The sequence below is a fragment of the Ciconia boyciana genome, chromosome 3 (assembly GCF_034638445.1).
Source record: "Ciconia boyciana chromosome 3, ASM3463844v1, whole genome shotgun sequence".
Taxonomy (NCBI): Eukaryota; Metazoa; Chordata; class Aves; order Ciconiiformes; family Ciconiidae; genus Ciconia; species Ciconia boyciana.
The window spans coordinates 126,339,796-126,361,348 of record NC_132936.1 but is presented as its reverse complement, the minus strand read 5'-3'; the positions used below and the strand labels follow the sequence as shown (position 1 = coordinate 126,361,348).

The window sequence follows — 21,553 nt, the reverse complement described above, 5'->3', positions numbered from 1 at the left end:
AGCCACCCGCTTGTCTGTTGAAACTGAACAGGTTTCTGTGTTCTTTACCTGATTTTCTGGGGCCTGGCTATAAAGGATTTCTCTATGCAAAAATGGAATAAATTTGTTTATTGAGTGTTAATTAAGTCTGAAGATTTAGTTGACTAAAGAAACATATTAATCCCATGTAATGCAACTGTAGAAATACTGTGAAGTTTCTAATTAGCAAAGAATGATTTTATACCAGAAGCTATCTTGTAGACAGAAGAAAAAAGTTTTGAGGAAGAATTGTGAACCTGCTTTTTGCAGGTTCTCATTTTTAATTGCCTGACTTTCATGGTCTAACTAAGATGCTTAGTTCATGGCTACATTTTAACGAAAATAGCTTTGAAAGGAATAATGAAAATTTGTTTATTGTGCAAAGCAGAGCTTCCTTTTTTGCCTGGGAAAATAACCCTGAATGGAGGTGGGGACTATCAGACTTGTGCTGTGTTAATGCTCTGTTATCCTGTCAGTGCCAGAACCCCACCACTGTCTACCTATATGGTCTCCTGAAATTAACAGTTACAGAAAAGGTTTCTTCAAATGCAATCTCTCGGAAGGCACAAACAGATCTTTAGATGGTCAAACCAACTACCCCACAATGTTCAGTATCAGCTGTTGTTCTTAAGGGAAAGAAATTAATCTGAATTTTATGAAAAATATTAATTAAAAAAATGAGTTATTTCCTCATCCCTTCTGCCAATAACTAGCACATCTATTTATTTCTAAAAATAATGACTGTTAAATTGGTTTCTGGATTACATAAGCAATGGTTCTTGCACTTAATATGTTGTTCTGCAATATTCTCTAATAAGATGCAGAGACATTTAGCACCAGTGAGGAAAAAACCACAAACTCTGAAACTCTGGAATTTGGTGGCACCTGACCAGAACATTTTTTCTGAGATATTTATCTCTGAAACTTAGACTCACTACTTAGACACCTAAGACCAGATTTACCTGAGAGTTGCAAAAACTGAAATTTTGTCCTAGGAATCTGAAGGACTTAGAGTTTGAGCTGAAGGATTCAAATATGAATTCATATAAGACATGCAATTAATCATCAAATGCTTTATCAGCATATCTTTTGCTAACATAATGGTAATCCTGTCATGAAATATAAACACTTGGATAGCAAGCACTCTTAGTCTTGCCTGAAATGGTGGTAATAATGCAGTATTGAGAGTGCTAAATGAGGGCACTTACCTTGACATGTTCTGCCTCCTACTACCTGGTATCCTTCAGGGCAGACACATGAGAATTTTCCTGGTTCATTGACACACTGATACTGACATATATAACTTGAGGTTCTGCATTCATCGGTGTCTGCAGAGAGCAAAAGAGCTTAAAGTTATTGGTTTTTAACATCTACCTTGTTATAGAACTAAATATAATAGCCAAATGCTGGTTCTGACAGGAAAAAAATGAATTCTGTCTAAAAAGAATAAGTTGTCAAAAAACGTAAACATACTGCTTAACGCCTCAAAGTTGCAAACAGAAGGGCTAGTTCTACTTGTGTTTTATCAGTAATCTTCCAAAATGAAAATTTTGGATTTGAGGAAGCAAAAGCTAAATTAGGCTTCGGAACAGGTTTGGGAAAATAACTCTTGAAAGAATTTATACTTTTAGTATTCCAAAATATCATTACTTTCACAAAAAACACAGATGTGAGATTAGTTGGTAAGGCACAAATACTGCCTCTGTATTCGTGCCCTACCCTCATGGAGTAGCTCTTTGGGAAAGAGGGTAAGGCCTATTTTTTGTCTTCAAATAATATTCAGCATATACCATTCTCTTGGTTTTTTTATCCTTGTATAGCCATCAGTCCCTTGCTGGAGAAATGTAGTGCAAAACAGAATTTAACAGTATATGTCATTAACCAGAAATTAAATTAAACCTATCAAAACTAGGGAATGGCTTGGAAAACAGCATAACTCCCTCCTACTACCTCTGAGGCTTGAGCCCAGTTCTTGATTTTTGTCAGGGATGTCCTTGGAGGCTGCATACTTGCTGCTCCCTGTTCTGTTCACTTGCAAGTTAGGATTAGCTTAAGAAGCTTGGAGAGGGAGCATCTGTAATAGCTCTGCTGGCTTGTTTAGGAGGGCAGTGGTAAACCAAAAAGACCTCTTTGGCTCCAAGACTGGTAGAAAGGATATGGGCTTTAAGGGTGAGATCATCATGTGTCCAAAAGGAGATTAGAGGACCCCTGTGGAGACTCTGGCAGAGGAAATAGTGTTGATTGTATAATCATCAGGAGACATGCTGTTTGTATACACAGGCTTGAAAGCACCTCAAAAGCACAATTGTCGCTTCCTTAAAATCAAAAATTTGAGGTTTTATTCTCAGAGGAGCCTAACAACACACAAAATTGCACTTGTTTTTGGTTTGCATTCCTTTCCGATTCATTTAATGGTCATCAGCATTAGACCACACACAATTCAAGTGAGTTTGTGAAACAAGTTTTCAGAAGCCTTATTCTTCCCAGCTGTGATCTGAGATGTAGTAATGTCTGTCCTGTTTTGCACTTACTATTAAAGAGATATACCCATATCTACATGTACCTGAATGCAGCTGCAGCTACTAAGGTGGTTATAAGCAAGCACATTTGCCACATAAAAAATAAATGTCTTGAGGGTTTTGGCTACAAACTGCACCCCCAGTGTGGCTCCACTTGAATTATATCCCTTAGTTCACAGAAAGACTTCTGGGAAAACAAAACAAAAATCACTCTTCTGAGACAAAAAAACATTGCTTACCTTCACAGTTGATTCTGTCGCTGCTTAACTCAAATCCTGGATTACACTGGCAGATGAAAGAACCCAGTATATTGTAACACTGTTGTGCACATGGGTTATTGGCATCACATTCGTTTATGTCTGAAAGGAAAAATTACAGATCTTTATCTTGTGTAGCTGGTAATTAGGCTGATTAAGTGGATTAGTCCTTAGTCTGGATCCATTGCTTAGCAGAAGCTCAGTTGACTATATCAATGTAGATCTGCAGTCACTGGAACAATGTCAGATCTATGCTTTACATTCCATGTAGAAAAAGAGTATTTTTCCAGGAATGAGAGTTATTCTAATGTGTGATGAATTCTTCCAAAAATGTTTAGTGTGGCTATTAAACTCCACATTCCAGTGTCTTTTTTCAGGTATGAAATGCCAAGTCTCTATAAATAATTGATATAAGGAACACATACTGATAAGACCTCTTAGCATGCAGTGGTTAAGATTTGAGCTATTTATTACTCTTAAAATTTGTTCTTTTAAATTCCATTACAATTATAACATGAGCCTTTGAGGCCAGTAGAGTTTTGCAATGCTCTAAGGCCTAGACCATATTGGGGGAAGGTATGCCTCTGTGCTAGATTTTTTCCATGATGTGCCCATCCTAAGAACATATGTGAGAACACTGTGGTATGAGAAGAGAAGCAATTTTTAATAATAAGTTTATATAACTGTAATCACCTCTGGAATCTATAACACTCATTTTTCATAGGCTGTTGACTAACTGCTGCTCCTCTGTCACTCACTCTGTAGATTTTAGTGTATTTTCCCTTGTATTCCTCCCCTGCATGTTTTCCATTTGTATTTGTGTTTACCAGATATAACCATTAGTAGAGAGCTGCATGTGAAAAAAACAAAAATCTTGAGTTCATGACTTTTGCAAATGCTTATAAATGTCAGCAACACTGAGTCATTTACAGACACAACTAAAAACTGACAAAGATGACTAAAATTAGGCATCCACAAAAACTAGACCAATGAGGAAGATATTAATTCTCTGTATGATGAACCTCCTAGTCCTGAAAATGAATGGTAATAGGGGAAAACTGATTACAAAGTTTTTTCTTCCTCCTTTTAGTTAATTTCTGGCAACAGTGCAAAGAATGTATATCATGAAATGCTACCAGAAGGAATAAATAAGCTAGCCAAAGCCACAATTCTGTTTGTTTTCCTTCCAAGAAATACTGACCTGTTTTCAGTATATGCAAAAGTTGTAACACAAATGTAATCAGTACAGCTGTCAAGTATCACTTCTGCCAGATGACTGGTGCAGATGTGAAAGTCTGTCTTGATGCAGCAACCATTCATTTACAAATTTTTCTTCTTAAGATTTACTTCAGCTTCCCTGGCGGGAGTATGCCTTATTAGCCTGGGAGGCCAGCAAGTCAGAGAAGGGGTGTTTTTGGTGAAGCAGCTAGCAAACTTGGAGCTGTCATGGATTTGTGAGTGCAACTGAAAACATACACCATACATTTGAGCCATGGAAAGGGTCAACTAAGTAACTATTTGTCACATGGTTATGTTATGACCATGTGCAATTTTTTATCCTATCCTTTGGTGAAAAACAAGAAATTCCTCTCTCAGGTCAGTGCTATGCAGTGTGCCAGGGTACTTGATAAGATATGGCAACCCTTGGAAGTAATGGTAGAGGCTGGAAAACCCAGATTGATTTTTCTCTCTATATAAAAATATGTGTATAATATAGATTTTCTATATATAAATTATAGCCATAAATAACTTCTGACCATCTCCATTACCAATATCTTGATTTTTTTTTTTAATGGACATTCTCTGTGCACTTCAGCAGATGTAGTTACCTTTTTATTATTACTTTAATTCTTCTAGAACAGAACTTATGGTTTCAAATTTAACAAGAGTCTTAAAGTTTTACTACAAGGCTTCCCTTAGTGTTTTACTTCTAAAGAGAGGATCACTCTTAAAGGGTCACTCTTCCTTAGTGACCCTCGTTTTCATTTTTAATATTATTTTCTAGATAGTCAAGTGTGACATTTCTAGATGCCTTCTTTCCTCACTATGTTTACCATGTGCTGAGGATAATTAGACTTAACTGCAGAGGTATAATATTACTTCCCCTGGTTTCCAGTTCCAGCCTTTGTGTTGCATGAACTGGGAATAATATCATGAAAGCCTATGATAATGCAAAGCGATCCACCAGAACTGAAAGAATAATTAAATCTAAGATTAAATAATGAATATAAACCTCCAGGGTTCCAGTTGCCAAACTAGATGCTCCTCAGAAACCTGCTATGCCAACAAAATAACAGGTTTTCAATAAGGCTCCAATTTTCTCTCTAACCCTCCTGTACTTCTCTGATCACTTGCAGGAGAGCCTCTCAAGACAGCAACTGGTATGTCTTACTAGTTGGTATTTATTTCCTTTAAGTTGGGAATGAAGAGACTTAAGTTTCAACTGTGCCAAGTCATGTGTCAGTGTTTGTCTCTATACCAAGTGAGCTCATGTGTAAGTACATGCAGAGAAGTTCTTACCTACACAGGTGTGGTTGTTGGATGCTAACTGGAAACCAGCATTGCACTGGCAATAATAGGAACCAGGAGTGTTCACGCATCGATGGTGGCAATATGGAGGCAGGGTGCATTCGTCAATGTCTGAGTTATCAAAAAAAGAGAAATGAGTTCAAATGGAATCATGGCAGTTCACTGTTGCTGCCTTGTGTCCAAAGAAACTGTAAAGTTAATTGCACTTGATTAAAAGCAGGAAAAAAAGCTTATGTGAGCTAGGTACCGCTTCTATGGATATTAACGGGAATACTATTTTACTTTCTCTTTAAGTAACCTTTGTACAAAGTCTGTTTTATGCTGATTGTCTTCCAGCCACTGAGATCAATACACATTCCAACTTTATTTTTTATTCAGTTCCACAGCACCGCTGAGTCTTGTTTATTTTGTATAGGTAAAACCCAGAATGTTTTGTTCTGCTTTTCAACCAAGACTTCTCATGATCAGACGTAATGCTGACCAATACAGTGAACGTGGCTTGTAGCTCGTTTTTTCCAAAAATTCGCACGCAGCACTCTTAGCATGTACTAAATCTTTTCAGCTCCATTGGAAAAGTCCAAATTTTCTCCGCAAGTACAGGGGAATGGCGAGGATAGAAGATTAATGGGCCTGAAAAGGAAACAGGTGGTTGTGCTTCTGCAGAGATCCCCCAGAAACTGGCTTGCTCCCCCAAGGGGCTGCCATTACTCCCGTTCCCCTCCCTGTGCCTCTCCTGCATACCTTTCCATACAGCAGCACTAGCACCTTCTGGCTGCGCTCTCTGGTGTCAAGGAAGGCGATGAGACTGGCTGAAGCTGGTGCTATCTCAGGCAGTATTAACTTTCCACAGACTCTCCTTGCAGATTAGCCCTGGTTTTGAGGTGGAGCAGGCTGCCTTTCCAAGTTTCAGCATTCCTAATGTGCATTGGAGCAGGGTTTTCACCTGCGAACCATACAAAATGTGCAACAGCCCATTCTTTTACCCCTCTGCATTTTAAAAGGTTTCCTTGCATTCTGGAGGAGGTACTGCCTCTGTTTTTGTCTGAAAAACACTTTTTTAAAATTATGCCACAATGCTGATCGTGCATGTATGTGCAGCAGCCGTCTTTAGTTGTGGCCTGCTTGAGCTTGGTGAAGCTTGAGCTCGATCCATGCCGTGTTCTGTACATGTACACAATGTGATATTTCAAAGGCTCAATGCTCAGACAAATAAGACCAGTTTTCACTGGAACAAAGAAAGGCACTTCCCATATCCATGCCAGATCTTGAGTTTCCTACCTCCAGCTGTTTCCACCATAGATGTGTTTAAAAAGAGGCCAAGACTTTTTTTATAATGAGGAAAGTGTTTGTTTTAATATCAAGTGAAAAAATAATCTTTAGAAGTTAACCCTTTCTTTGTCAAATTTGCAGTCACTCTTTGGGGCTAAACTTAGCAGTGGAGTGTTTTGGATGGTTCTGAATGAAAAGGCTTATGCTGGAAAATTCCTGGCTACCCGTACAGTAGCGATGGTCGCTGTAACTCTTTTGTTGCAGAGAGAAATTTGGAAGTAGAAATGGAATAAATTAGAAGGCACAGTAGATCTCTTCCATCCTTGACTTTTACAGGACTAAGCTCTTACAAATTGCTGTTTAAAGATCTGATTATACAATATAGACATATGAGCAATGCTTTGCTGCTTAGGCACTGCATTTATGCACATAAATGCTTCCAGGATCTGACTCTAATTCAGTGGGAGTTTTCCGTGTGGGATTAGGCACATCAGCTCCATGCAGATCTAAGGGCTAAGCATTATCTAATCAATTCAGCCAAAGTCTTCTGTGAAGTAATGCTGGAAAACAATTCATTCTATCCGGAGTCCCGTGTTTCAGAAAAGACTAATTTTGCAGTACGTGAACAAGCAAATTAAAAAAAAAAAAATCTCAAAAAAAGACAGAAATGATTAGTGAATTTAGATTAAAATCAATCAATTGTTAGAAATGAGTCCTTTTCTCCCTCTACCTTGAAGCCAAAATAGTCTGGAAAAATTTCTTTCAAATTTGAGAAACATTTCCTCCCATATGGAGAACCTCTATCAAGATCTGGCCCCAAGAACATTTTCTGGCTAAGTTGTTATAAAATCCCCAAAGACAGGCTTTATTCTGAAATGCTGACAGTACTAAGTGTAGGGATGTACTTATAATTTAGGTCAGTGTGTAATATGTAACACAGGTGTTATTCTTGGTTTTGACCTAAATAGGAGAAGGGAATTTTCACTTTCCAGACATCTTCATGTATAGATTTAGATGCATAAATGTATTCGCGTGTAGATATAAGGGTGTATCATTCTGCTGCTTTTCTTTTGAGTGCTCTAATATGTGTCCCGTGAGACTTTCAGGTAGTACCATAGGTCTTGATATCAAAAGTGCTATTGCGTAGCAATAATATACTTTTCTGTCTCTAAAAAATCTAGATAAAACCCAGATATTGGGGGGAAAAAAAATCAATGACCCGTCAAAACTATTCCTCTACCTGCATTCCAAACTATTAATTCTACTCTTGCACAGAGAACTGAAAAAAATTGGATACCTATGTGTTTATATCAATTTGTCAGTTCCGGGCCGGATCCACATCCTTTGGGAAAGAGATAAGAATTTTTGGGTTGATTTCTACAGCCCTTGGCTCAGAACCCTGAAGAAAGAGCCATGCCCAGAAATTAGTCTAGATGTGTACTGAAATTTCCCCAGTTTCCTTCCTGCAGCTCTTGTTAGGCAGCAACTACCTATAGCCTTTGCAAGGCTTTTTGAAAGACATTAAAAATAAAAAAATTCTTAACCACTTTCAAATGCGGGATCCTTAACACAAAGAAAAAGAGGACAACCTGAAGTTCTGTTGATCCTGTTCTGCTGAGGACAAAAAAAAAAAAAAAGCTTTTCTCCTAGGCTGCATAAAACCAGTCTTGTGTCTTTTTCAAGACCACCTCTTATATTGCCTCATGATGCATATATTTGATTCTCGTATTTCATAGTTGTTTTTATTATCTCTGACAAACCTAAGGCTTAAGGCTGGAGTGCCTATAAAAGCAATTCATCCACTGAAATCACGATTAAAGAGGTGTCAAATAAGGGCTGAAGGAGGACTGCAGGAACAGAGTAATGGCACTTTTGCATAACGTCCCCAAATGAGGATGGAATAGGAAAGATGCAGTGTTTATGCTGCACTTGGATTTAATGCTATACTTGTATAGGTCCCAAGGGTGCTGATAGTTTATTTTGGCATAAAGAATAAAGCGTAGTGGTTTATAAGTTGCAAATATCATGTACCTGCATTCAGAGTTTCCATCTCTTTCACTTGTACTCATAAAACTGAGTACTGAAACAGACTGTGCAAGGGGGCTCTGCAGAGCAGGGATTAGGTCTGTGTGAAGGTAGTGCTTTGTCCTACAGATCTGGAGTCAAGCCTCACTGAGATCACTGGAAAGACATGCTTTAGTTTGCTGCTGTAGTAGACTTATGGCTATATCTGGGACGTTAGGCAATATCCCAATACAAACAATAAACACAATGGTAACTATTAGGAAAATTAATCTTGTGAAGTTCAACTCCAAGTGTTGATTATAACTAAAATAGCTTCTAGTTCCATGTTTTAGTGATTAATTATTGTGATAAAGTGATTATTCCATTGCATTTCAAAGTTATAGAGCTATTTTACAGTACACATACCTATATGCTTTATAACCAACATAAACTTTGCAACTGTAGATAATGAAAGAAAATAACTTAATCTAGAGCAGCACTTACCAACACATTGGTCCCCTCGTTTCTGATAGCCTGGAGGACACTGGCAGCTGAAGGATCCTCTTAAATTGACACATACTTGGTCAGCTCTACAATTATGGGTTCCAGTTGCACATTCATCTATATCTTTATAAAAAAAGCAAATGCAGTATTAGTCATAAAGTTTCCTTAAAAGATTTAGCTTGTTGAAATGCTTTACCCATCTCCAGGCTACCTGGAAGTGAAGGCAGCAAAGTTAAAATATACTCCATAGATGTCATCTCAACGCTTATTCCATTTGCAAGACATAAAATATTATCAGATTTCTAATAGCTTTTAATTCTGATATACTGCATTTGGAAATATTTTCAGATATGGTTATTTTAAACAATCAGATACTTTTATTTGTCAAATACCATTAATATTTTGTACTTAGAACTATAAAACTTCCTGTAAACTTCTTGCAACTTTATAATATTTTTATCATGTTTCAATCATTTGACTTTTTGTGGTTTTTTTTTTTTTTTTTTTTTCCCCCCCCCCATGCTGGTTGTTTGCTGCATGCTGAATTACTCTGGAAAATTTCAGCAAATGTAGTTCAGCCCTTTCTCAAGAATGAGATGAGTTAGAAATATGTTCTTTTGCTAATACTAAAAAGACTCTGGTGATCTCTTTTGCACAGTTCCCGTGCTCCATACTTTGGACAGGGACTTGGAACTTGGTACATGGTGGCCTTCTCATCAGGAAGAGATCTGCCTCTTGTCGTTCCCATGAAAATTCCCTTAATTCAGTCAATATGTTAAAGTCTTTGGAAACAGTTTACATATGTTTGTATTTGAACAGTACAGCTAAAAATGCAAATACTAGACCAATTACTTTTCAGTGTAATTCAGGCAGCGTTTAGTTCACACTAAATGCAGGTTTAGACAAGTATAAAAACAACATTTTGATTTTGTCTATTCATTATAACTCCTGGAGGTACTTAATTATAATTAAACTGCATGTGCTGACAAATAGGTTGCTTAAAATGGAATTACAATTTGCTTTCTCATCTGAACGTCCCAAATGTTTGGAGAGCTTTTTATTGTAACCTGACACAGTACAGTGAAAGGGCTTTTTAATTTTGGCATTGTACACAATTTGGAGACTCTAGGCCGAATAAACAAATTCCTTAAACCTTATGATCTCTAGTTTACAAATCTCAGCTGACCTCTCTATTTGTATAGGCACTGGGGATGTTAGAACATCACCAGTGGCAGATTCTGGGTGGTGCTTTGGAAAAAATGATGGATTCTTTCTCATAGCAAATGAAAACAATTTTGACCACAAGATTCAATAAAAAAATAAACCATCAACAGTTTGAATTAATTCTCAGTGTTTGCCCTTTCCTCAAATGTCCAAATATTTTACATATATCTTCTCTTTATCTGACAGGAAAAATAAAGTCCTTTTATGTTAGCCTGCTCTTTGCATTTCTGCATAATACTGGTCCTAAAGCTGCTGTGTTGATGCAGGACTTGCTGACTGCATTGTTCTGTACTGACAGCTGAAAAGCACATTCTCAGGTGTAAAGACTTTCGGGGACTATAGCTGGCTGCCTCATACCAACCTGACACATCATTAAATGCTTGAGCCAAAGCACGGTGGAGTTCAATGCAAGTCTTTGCAGAGACTTCACTGGGCTTTGCCTGTACTCCTAGTTTCTACAAAAGTTGAAAGTAAAATGGCTGTAATACAGTTCAAATCCTTTTTGTTGCAGAGCGTACCGGAACAAAGAAAGTTTATTTGATCTTTAGGAACCTCATATATGAGTAAACTTAACATGAGTTACCTTTTAAGATGGATTAGTTAAAAGGCATGAAGTCCTTGTGTTGCCATTTGCATCCATGGCTTGATTTCTGTTTAGCTTAATTTCTATGGAATAATAAGCTATATCAGCTAAAATGAAGCAAGCTAGTTTGACTTGTGCACTCAAGGTCTTTGATTTTTCCAATGGTAATTTCAGTCGGAAAGAAAAACAATTATTCAAAAGTACTGTTTGACTGCTAGCTGCCTCCTCATTTGGAAACTCTTGGAGGATTCTATGTTATGGGCACAAAGATCTGTGTTTATAAGAACAACCTTTTCTTGAGACTTGTTTCAAGGAAACGAGCTCTCCTAAGCTTCTTACTCAAGTTAGGATCCTGAACTGGGTTGCATATTAGCTGTGACTATATGTCCTGTGTGTCTTCTACATGCCATGAAAATGCATATTGATATGTGGCGTACTCTTGGTGGACTTCAGAAGAGCTTTATCAGTGTTGTTACTCTGCATCGTCATGGTACTTTTTGCTATTTTGGGTGTTTTTGCTGGATGGCTTTTGTTGAGATGTGAGTCCCTAGACAAGCTAGGAAAACAGATACATGGAATGAAGTATTGATGGGAGTTCTTTGAAAACTCCAATCCTCCTTTTTTTTTTTTTGTGGATCTTACTGAACTGTCTAAGGTGGGAAGTGAAGGTGGACAGGAGAGCAGCCTGTAGCGTTTACTGGGGAAGCGCAGTAGGTTGCCATGCTTGGAGCAGTTCTCACATCTGTGCAAAGAAATCAGTAATGTTAGAAGAAGGCTGATGGCCTGAAGATCATGTTTCTTAAGTGCTTCAAGGAAAATATTGCGGGAGGAGAACAACAGGCAGCTAGAAAGGTTTCAGTGCTGGAACATTCAGTTCTGAAATCTCTAGTATTAAAATAATTACAGAGATGTCTACTGTTGTGACTGATATAAGGGTGAGGAAGTGAGTGGAAGATTTCAGCGCTGAAAGCAGTGCCAAATGTGAATTGTATTGGTGTGATACCAGAAGCAGCCCAGCCCTTGTGGAGTATGGAAAGAAGCACTGGTAGATTTTGCAATGTGATGTTGCTGCACAGATCTCTGCATCTATGCCTTTGGTGAGTGAGGCCCAAGGAGAAGTCTTCAGCTTCTTGGCACTTGATGTGACCTGAATCATCCTCCATTAGAGAAACAGTCTTTTTTTTTCTACTGTCCTGGGAGTTATTAGAGCAATAATAGAGGAGTGGAAGTCATAGGAAGGAAGCAACATCGATGCTGGAGGTCTCCTTGGGATGAGGCAGATCAGCTCCCTTTTTCTCTGAGGTGGCAGAGGTAGTTATCTACAAACACACACGCACACACTTCTCTCCCCATATGAAATAGCATAATCTTACACTGGTGGGGCCAATATTGATATTGGATTCCCACTTACGTGTTTGTCGTTCTTGAATGGGTAGACTGTCTATCTGCAATTGTTTAGGGTCTGACTGAACTCTGACTGATCTGAAGCTTATTTTCCCAGTTATGTCCCCTCTGTATGGAAATCAGTAACTCCCAGGTCTTCATGCCATTAGTCTAAGAACTTCTTTTTCCAGTTTTTAAATCAGACTTTTCCAATCCATTAGATTCCTAGCTTGTTCATCATAACTTGCACAGTGCCCTCTGACTCTGTGACAGTGATCTGGAAGCTACATCAATTCCTGCTTTTAATCTGTATCAATTGCAGAAATACTGGGATGAGATCGCGGTTATACAAAGCACATGTTTTTCCTTAAATCCTACCATCTCATTCCATTTGATCTTTCTTGACAAAATCCCTGGACTTAAGTGTGAACACTAAATATGGGTATTGGGAATCCATACTTTTGGTTTCTGCCTACTGCAGACACCCATGACCAGACTGATTTGGTATCTGGGAAGACATAGCCATCTGGGGCAAGGGTGTGATAGAAACTCCTACAGGAACATCACAGAGCTCACCAGCTTTAATCCTAAGAGCAAGATAAATTTGTCTGACCTTTCCTCTCTAGCATGAATGTTTAATAATGTGTTACGTGCATGTGTATTTATAATAATTAAAAAAAAATTAAAACAAGACACTCCACTGCACACACTTGTCTCTCTGGGGAGAGGGTGAAAGAACAAACATGTGACAGATGTTTGTCATGTTGCTTAATGCACTACTGGAAAGCACTCAAGATACCACAGTGATGAGTGCAGTATAAGAAACAGATCTAGAAAGGAAATAATGGGCTTTTACAAGCTCATTCTTGAGCATCTTTCCTCTGCATCCTCCTTTCCAAATTTAGTGTCATCATGATAAAGTTTGTTTTCTGTAAGTGTTTCAACAACTGATGCCACAGCTGAAGCTTCTACCTTAAGCAAGTATCTTGTAAGCTGTACCTGAAAACACCCTCAACTCATTCCTCGTCAACTTTGTGTTTTAATTTCATTTCTGTATGTTACACATACATTTGCTCATCCAGGTAGGCAATTTAAATTACATTGGTAACCTGTAATGAAAATAATCTTCTTTTAACAGTACCCTTTCTTTACTTCTTTCTATTTTCTAGTCTCAGCTAACATTTTAAAAGGTTGTATTGTTTGCTACAGATAAACAAGAGCTGTAAGTCTGTATTAAACTGTTAAACAACCTGAATGATATTTGATTATTGATGCATGCAGCCTGTGAAATATAGATTAATTCTTAAATTCACTGTATCTCTGAGTCTGATCTAAGATGTTGCTCTGATTTTTATTCCCAGACAGTCATTCTCTGGACAGTTACAGCCTGTGTAGTTGGAAAATTTCCTTTGAAATAGCCTGGGTGTCTCTACCAATCCTTTTGCAGATCAATCTTACTTGAAAATGGAGCTGGGTTACCTTCAGTGTCTCGATCATTGTAATAATTGAACTCAGACAATTATGTAGTCTTTCAATAGGCCACTCAAAAGCAAACTTATTATGGGATTTGTTTGTACTTCAAATAGTTATAAAAAATTTTACAAAATTTGTAAAATGTGTTTGGATTGAGTACTTCAATTTCCATATGTTGTTTATAGGTGTTACATCTGGAATACTATACTGAAAGAATGTGACAGTTTCAAAGTCAAGTACTTGAGGGATTGCAAATCACAGAATTCGGGTTCTCTGAACAGTCTGAATTCAGATCCATTAAGCATCACGACAGTCTTTAATTATATGAATCTCATATTCTGTTTTTCCCACAGGCTTGGGCTTGGTTAAACCTTACCATTACCAAAATGGGTTAGGTTGTATGGTCCTCTATCAAGTTGCAATGATTACTGCTATATAAAAACCTTAAATTGATGTAAAGAGTCAGAGTCAATAGAGAAGTGGGGGGAGGAACATTACAATTAAAGACACTGGTCTCTCAATTAAATTACAGGTAAGCCACACTGCTCTTTCAGAAATGTTTATGCAAGTCCTCAACTGTATTATGGTAAATATGGCCATCAGACCCCAATGACTCATCCTAATATAAATACCGCCTTTTGCAGTAATCTCCAGGGCTATTCAAGACAGTTCATTTTAGAAGACTTTCATATTGATAACTATATGCTTTCATATGGTAACTATGCAGGTTAAGATAATGCTCTGATTTGCATAGGCTACTGTTTGAAGTTTGCAGGGTGCTACAGAAATAATGTGAGAACCATGGAGGGCAGCAGAGCTTGCTCCTCTATTCCTTCAAAATATAAATCAAGTTGTGTTTCATAGTTTTAATTCCATGAGCCTCACTAATAGCTATACCCAGTGATTCCCTCATTTTCCAAAAATGTACCCGCGCTCCCTCTTGAAGTGATTTACACAATTATGTCCTTCTATTGCTGACTTTGGCAGCCTGCTCTATATTTCAACCACCAGTTGTGTACAAAAATTTTGCCTGACCTGCTTTTTAGCTATAGCTTTCTCTAAATCTAGTGTACGTTCCCCGTTTTAGAGCTAGTTAGTTTTTCTTCTTCTCTACTGCAATCCATTCGGTCAGGCTCTTATCTACATCCATAAAATTCTTTCCTAGTTTCTCTTTCTGAGCTACAAACCTGGCTCTGTTCCCTTCACGCTGTGACTCATTTTTCCCAAACCCCCTGACTCATGCTGCTTGCTCACTTATGCAACAGCTTAATCTCTGTAATTTAGTTTGTATCATTATGAGAAGTACATAAATTCAAGATGCATTTCACCAGTGCTTCAAACTTTTGTAGAAAAAAAATGCAATCCACATCTATCTTTCATCTTATTTAAGCCACTTAAACCTTTTTTCCTCTAGCTCATACCTGTATGTTGTGCTCAGAGCTGGAGAACTGTATTCTTAACTAACTCAAGTATGTCTTACTCCTGGGATTGAAGTGCTCAGCTTCTTGCTGCTCACTGGCTCTCAACATATTGCAATTTACTACAGCATCTTCGTGCTCTCCTTGTTTGTGTATATATTCATCTGTTCAAACAAGTCACAAAATGTTTGTAGGTTGCTTTCTCTGTTCTGGTCTGTAGCAATTTTGCAAGCAGAACATTCCACCAGATCAAAAAGAGGGCTCTTAAAATGACCTTATGGGATTCAAATTCTTATTCCTGCCCTCACTGAGCAGCGCCAATAGACCAGCTTCTGAATGGTTTATACAAATCTAAACCCAGAATGATTCCACCAATGTCAGTGTTGCACTTGTCATTGACTCCAGTGAAGCTGTTCTCCATTTGTTTTGAATGTAAACGATAAATATTTTAGTTGATCAGTTTAATTTTTTTTGAGTTCTCAGTGTGAGTGAGACCAGAAAATGACTTGGTCTATTTTTCTAATAGATTTATCTGAACTGAAAACACTGCCTCCCATGTAAGCAATGGCACCAGTGAGTCTGACATCAGACATGCAGTGATCTGCACAGTACTGCAGGTATCGTGGACAATTTACTTAACTTCAGGATTCTGTAAAACCTTTCATTTTCTGTCCACTTCCTTAGCTTTCCTTCTGTCTGTAAGACATTTTATGTTAGTATTTTTCATAAATAACCAGCTGAAGGTAAAATACTTGAAGAAATTAGACCACTATAGTTCTTCCATGAGTATGGGCTTACTTTATTTTACCAAATTAAGTATTCTGTCTCTTATTTATGTTTCTTTATATTGTCCTTGCAACTGAAGCCAAGCTCACTGCTATGTCGTTTCCTGGATCCTCCCTGATCCTTTCTTGCACATAGGAACAACATTAGCAACCTCCAAATTCCCTGGTTCCCTCCCCAGCCTTAGCAAGCTATCAACAATTTCTGTCAAAGGCTTTTCTATTTCCCTTGCTACTTCCTTCAACATTTGGGATGTTATTCATCTGGGCTGGATGCCCAGACAACTTTTAACTCATTGGTGTTGGGAGGCCGCGCTTTGCGGTGGTAAATACCAGCAGAAAATCTGTTACATAACATCAGGTCAGTAGGTACCAAAAGACTAAACATTTGGAGAAGTTTCTCACTTCTGGAGTGGCAAAACCTCTTAATAGAGAGACCTTCACTCTAACAGTGCAGTCACTATCCAGTAGTGTCATGAGGTAGTGTCCATAATTCTGTACAACTCTGTAGCAGCCCATAAACTCCCTCTTTATTGCTGGTTTTTCTCTTCCCCTTTTAAATTTTCCTTTGGCCCTTTCATGTTAAGTATATTGGACTGATTGCCCTGGTAACAAGTTTCCACAGTTGAGGGAAGGTAACCTGCACAAATACTTGTTTGCACAGGAAAAATATATGTAAGAGCCAAGACCTACATTTAAGCAAATATGTGAGGAAGAATGTTTAAATTAATGAGATTTTCATGAAAAATGGCACGACTTCTTTTGGTGTGCCGAAACATTTCCCCTCTCAAATTTGACAGTATAGCAAAGCAAGCAAGCAAGCTCCTAGTAGATTTGTCTTTTAGTACTCCTGGACATCATAGCACAACAAAATAGAAGTAATGCAAAGTATTAATGTAGAAAATGTGTTTAAAAAAAATAAATATATATATATATATATCAAATGCAGTGCAACTTATAGTTCCTTGTGTGATTTCTGTATTTGGACTGAAAAAGTGTTAGCAGCTACCATGAATTTGGGAAAGTTATCCAACCACAGTGACTTCATGAATATGAAGGTACAGGAAAAGCATCCTTCTTCTATTTACTCAACAGAGTTAACAAGGGATCAAGCTGTAATAATCAAGTCTGGACTGCAGTACTTTGTCACAATTATGTATTGTCTTTGGTATGTCCAAACTGAATTGACTTATCACATAGAATAGCTAAATAAAGGAGTGAGCCATAGCTTTCAGCACTAGAACATCTCCCACATGTTTGTTTGGGAGTGGCAGGCAGCTGAAAAGGAAAAAAATGAATGAAGCTTTGAATTGATGCATTACTTCCTTTCTCCTCCGCTTTGCCTCCATCTGTGATGCTACCTTCCTTCTCTAATGTATGCCATGCAGTCTGTAAATTACACTGCAAGAGGTAAATGGCTTTTAATTCTGAGATTTTTTTGACTTTGAAGACTGAGGTACCATATGCAACCAAACATGCTTTTTCTACCTTGTATCTTAACATAAGACAATACTTATAATCGTTACATTCAGGAGAGCATTTCAGTGGTGACAAGGTAAGGGTGCTTAACCTGAATCAGTGCCCAAACATGTGTTCCGCTCCCGTGCCTTCTGCACAGTAGCTGTCCATCCTGGAAATGGTATGGCAAGTTAAAAAGCCTAATGCTGTATTACAACTTTCTCTATGTTGTGCTCTGTCCTTTTTCAGGACCCCACTAGTCCAAGCCATGGTCCAACACAGCTTGTAGGAACGTGCTCTGATAAAAAGATACACTTGGCTATCGAATCACAACCATAGTGAATTAAATGAATGTACACATAAAACACTGTTCAAGTAATGCAGTAAGTAAAATGATTATTACAAATAAAAGTGGTATGGCTAATATGACAACGTTAGTCTGTGCAAGGCCACAAAAACTATTCCCAAAAGACATTTAACAATGTTACTCCAATGTTACTTCAACATATATTCTTAAAACAAGAACATGGATATTAATATCCATGTCTTTGAGTTTAAAGTTTCTCAAAGGAAGAGTATTTTTTTCCCCAGTAGAAGACTACAATGTTAACTATTAGTCTTCCTGCTCATCAAAAAGAAAAATATTCCATGTTTTTGATTGATCTATATTAATTTAAAATTTGTATTTTTGGCTTTATTTCTGCTGGGGCCATAAATGGAGCCATACTTGCTTTCCAGTTACAATCCAATAATTCAGTGCAATGTATCTGCAAGTCTCAGAGTGCTTCAAAATGTGAGTTGTCACAATGGTAAACTTTTTGATTTACATTGCAATAGCTTATTTTTACTTTCAGTAGAGTATTTCCTGCTGTTGCTTTCTTGTGACTTTATGCTAGAGGTCTAACAACTTGTGCTTTTTGGTTCATGCCTGCCTAAGTGAGGATCACCCACCCATGATGACCAATACACTTGGACTATACTCAAAAACAACAAGGGTGGATTAAACTATTCCATTATTGCAGATGAAAGAGTTCTCCCCGACATCTGGCATATCATCTTCAAAACTGATATGGAACATTTCCATAAATTCAGCTTAGCATTGTTTTTGTGAGTGTTCCAAAGTATTTTTAACATGAAGAAATAGCATGGAAACTAATTTCCTATTTGAAAGTAAATGTCTTGTTCTTATTTCTAATTCACCCAGTTATTAAAAAAGGGGAAAAAAAAAAAAAAAACAACGAAAAAGATGTTCACTTAACTTGAAGCATACTGTTTTGTTTACTTAAGTTAATGGAAAAGCTAGTCAGTGTTTGATGTAAAGCTGCCCCCTTGCTTGAAAGAAAACCAAACAACTGGTTGTGAATTATGAATATCTCCTAATAGTTTCCAGAATTATCTGAAGGATGTATTTTTTTTTCTTAATTACGTACACTTAAAAGTTCCAAGTTCCCTATTCATTTCCATTTTGTTTATTTCTCTCCTTGGAAACCTCATAAGCATTTTCCTTTAGCTAGGCTTGACTGAACAAAATATTACTGCTACAACCTGTAATATTAGGGAAATAAAGGCCTGAAAGCTCATTGTGGTTTTTAATTAGGAAGTTGAGGGAATCGCTCATTAAATCTTTGCAAGCCTTTTCACAGCACATACACTGGGAGCTGCTGGGTCCCTGCAAAGGAAAACACAAACTTCTACCTAAAAAGTGTGCTTCAGAGCACACTTTAAAAATCAACTTTCATTCTGAGACAACACAGAAAACAGTTCCTGCAAAAAAAATCTTGCTTTTCTTGTATGTTGGCATGTCTTCAACTGTTTTAGGCCAAATCAGACTGTTCCTCTCATGAGGAACCACAGTGTCTCCTTACCGTGAGGGAGGCATCTCCACGTGGGAGTTGCTGGCAAAGGTACTGCAATGGAGGATGCAGTCTGTTTGAAAACCTGGTCTGTCTGTGTGGCACTACCATAGTCTGCATGTCCTTCTGACAGTAAAGGCAGATAGTTATCCACGGAACAAAATTAACACAGCAAGCAAACCGATGCACTGAGCATTAACTGTGATATCCAACCCTAGCCTGAAATATAATAGCCTGATTTTTTTTTTTTTTTTTGGTAGTGAATTGCATAGATCATCAGTGCACACTTTGCTAACTTAAGAAACAAGGGACCTTAAGATATAAGGGACTTAAAATATTTTATATTAGGGACCAATTTTATCAATAAAATCTTATTCTCCTTCAGCCTTTGCAGGCTGAATGAGCTGTTTTAGGAATTATAACTGTAGTTCCCAAGCTGAGAACATTTAAGTTCAAGTCGAGTTCAATAGCAACTATCAGAAGGAGAAGGCTTATCTAAACGATGATATTGTTGTTAGCACTAATCATCCTATCTGTTGGCAGTACCAACATGCTGCAATCTCCACAGCTCCCTACGTAAATAAGCAGATTCCTGATGCCGTTCCAACTTCAGAAATGCCTTTGAAGGCATTATTTAGTTATGAATTTTTCCTACATGGTTATGTGTTACTTTTAGTGTGTTGCTGTATGTACCCACAGATGCCTTGTTTTGAAGAAATGTATCTAGAACTTATTTACTTTCAAAGTATAATTGGCGGGCATTGCTCTGTATTTTACCTTCTTGTGAAATAAAAAAATGGTTAAAAGAAATTCAACTTCACGCCTTCTACAACTTTTGAATGATAGAACAATAAAAGCAAATTATGGAAATAGTACTTGAAAAAGACACATCAGTTGATTTGGTCCAAAATATACTCTAGGGATGGGAGGGGATTGGAAGAGCTGGGATAGAAAAACACAATGTTCAGGTTGCACAGTTCAAGTTAAAGTTGAAGTGAAATGGATGTGCAAAAGTTAAGATTCCTGTGGCAATATCAGTTTGACTGTGCTACAAACAAGCAGTGTTATATGGTACTGATCTAATAAAACCATCAGGAACAGTGTCTTGTAAATTTTTGTTTGTCTGTCTTGCCTTAAGAATTCACAGTGGTTCTCCATTTGAACCTAAGTGGAGAATCCAACTTTCCATGTAATTCTTAACAGGAAGAGGGCTTAAAATGAAGTTTTAAAAATTCTTTGTTTGAAAGAGAATAGATATGAGAGGCAAAGCCAGGCAGGATCAAAAGAGAGACAGAGGCATCAGGGAAAAAGAAATCTATTCTTTGAAGGTAAAAGAAAAAAAAAAGGCAGTATGAATATTCATGAAGGAAGAAAAATGAACATCAAAGCTAAAAAGATGTATTATGATAGAGGTGACTAAGTGGAGGCTAAAGAAAAGAATGGGAAAAAAAGCAAGGTGCATATATAAGAGCCCTACTAATGTAGCTGCTTTTCACTTACAGAAATAGTGTTTATTAAACACTTTATTATAATTCAAGACTAGCAGTGTGATCTGGTTAGATCACCAAGGTGTTTTCGATGCTCACTTTTTGACCGGAGAGCTGGTAAGTACCTGCCAATGTCTGTATTTTGATGCTGTTTTTCTGATTCAAAGTATAATCGGGGCTGTTAGAAGAATGCCTTAATAGCAAGTGCTGAGGTGGTACAATGCACCCTGTGTCGCGCAGGAGAACGTGTCCTGCTGTGGTTGCATGTGCCTGGGACACGGCGAGAGCAAGATACGAGCCCAAGGGAGGCTACGGTGGGCTGTGGGCAAAGCGTGGGTGGACAAGAAGGGTAACTGAAATAAGTTGAGGGTGTGCAGTCTACTGAAGATTGTAAGTTGGAGCAGTGCTTGGGAAGTATTTGTTGTTCTTTCAAAAACCTGACAAAGAAAACCTTAAAACTGAAAATTATTATTATTTTTGGCCCCAAACTAAGATTTTTCTGGGGTTTAGCCACATTTTTTTTCTGTGTTTGGGAACAAAAAAGAAAAAAGACACCAAAAAATACTTTGTTCTTTCAATGAGCCAGTAATAAATAAAAACTAACATTTTAAAAAACAGAAGTTTCCTTGGGAAGAGAGAGCTATTTTTTCTTCCAAAATGACTTTGCCTTAAAATTGTGATCAACTCTGCTCTCAGGCTAAGGATCTGACTTCCCAGCTGCCTTTAAGCAATCAAGTAGAAGTAGCAACTGGGACAGCTTTTCTCCTTTTTTTTTTCCCCTGGTCTTTGGCT

At 37.6% G+C, this 21,553-nt stretch overlaps 1 protein-coding gene across 1 annotated transcript in view; it reads right to left on the bottom strand.

Moving 5' to 3' along the window:
• EFEMP1 (EGF containing fibulin extracellular matrix protein 1) overlaps positions 1–21,553 on the bottom strand; it is a 49,561-nt gene that overhangs the window by 3,742 nt on the left and 24,266 nt on the right. The window contains exons 6-9 of the mRNA XM_072857526.1: positions 9,101–9,223; positions 5,315–5,434; positions 2,777–2,896; positions 1,227–1,346 (exon numbers count right to left, since the gene is read on the bottom strand). Of these exons, the coding sequence (XP_072713627.1) occupies positions 1,227–1,346; positions 2,777–2,896; positions 5,315–5,434; positions 9,101–9,223 (483 nt within the window). The remainder of the gene's footprint in view (positions 1–1,226; positions 1,347–2,776; positions 2,897–5,314; positions 5,435–9,100; positions 9,224–21,553) is intronic.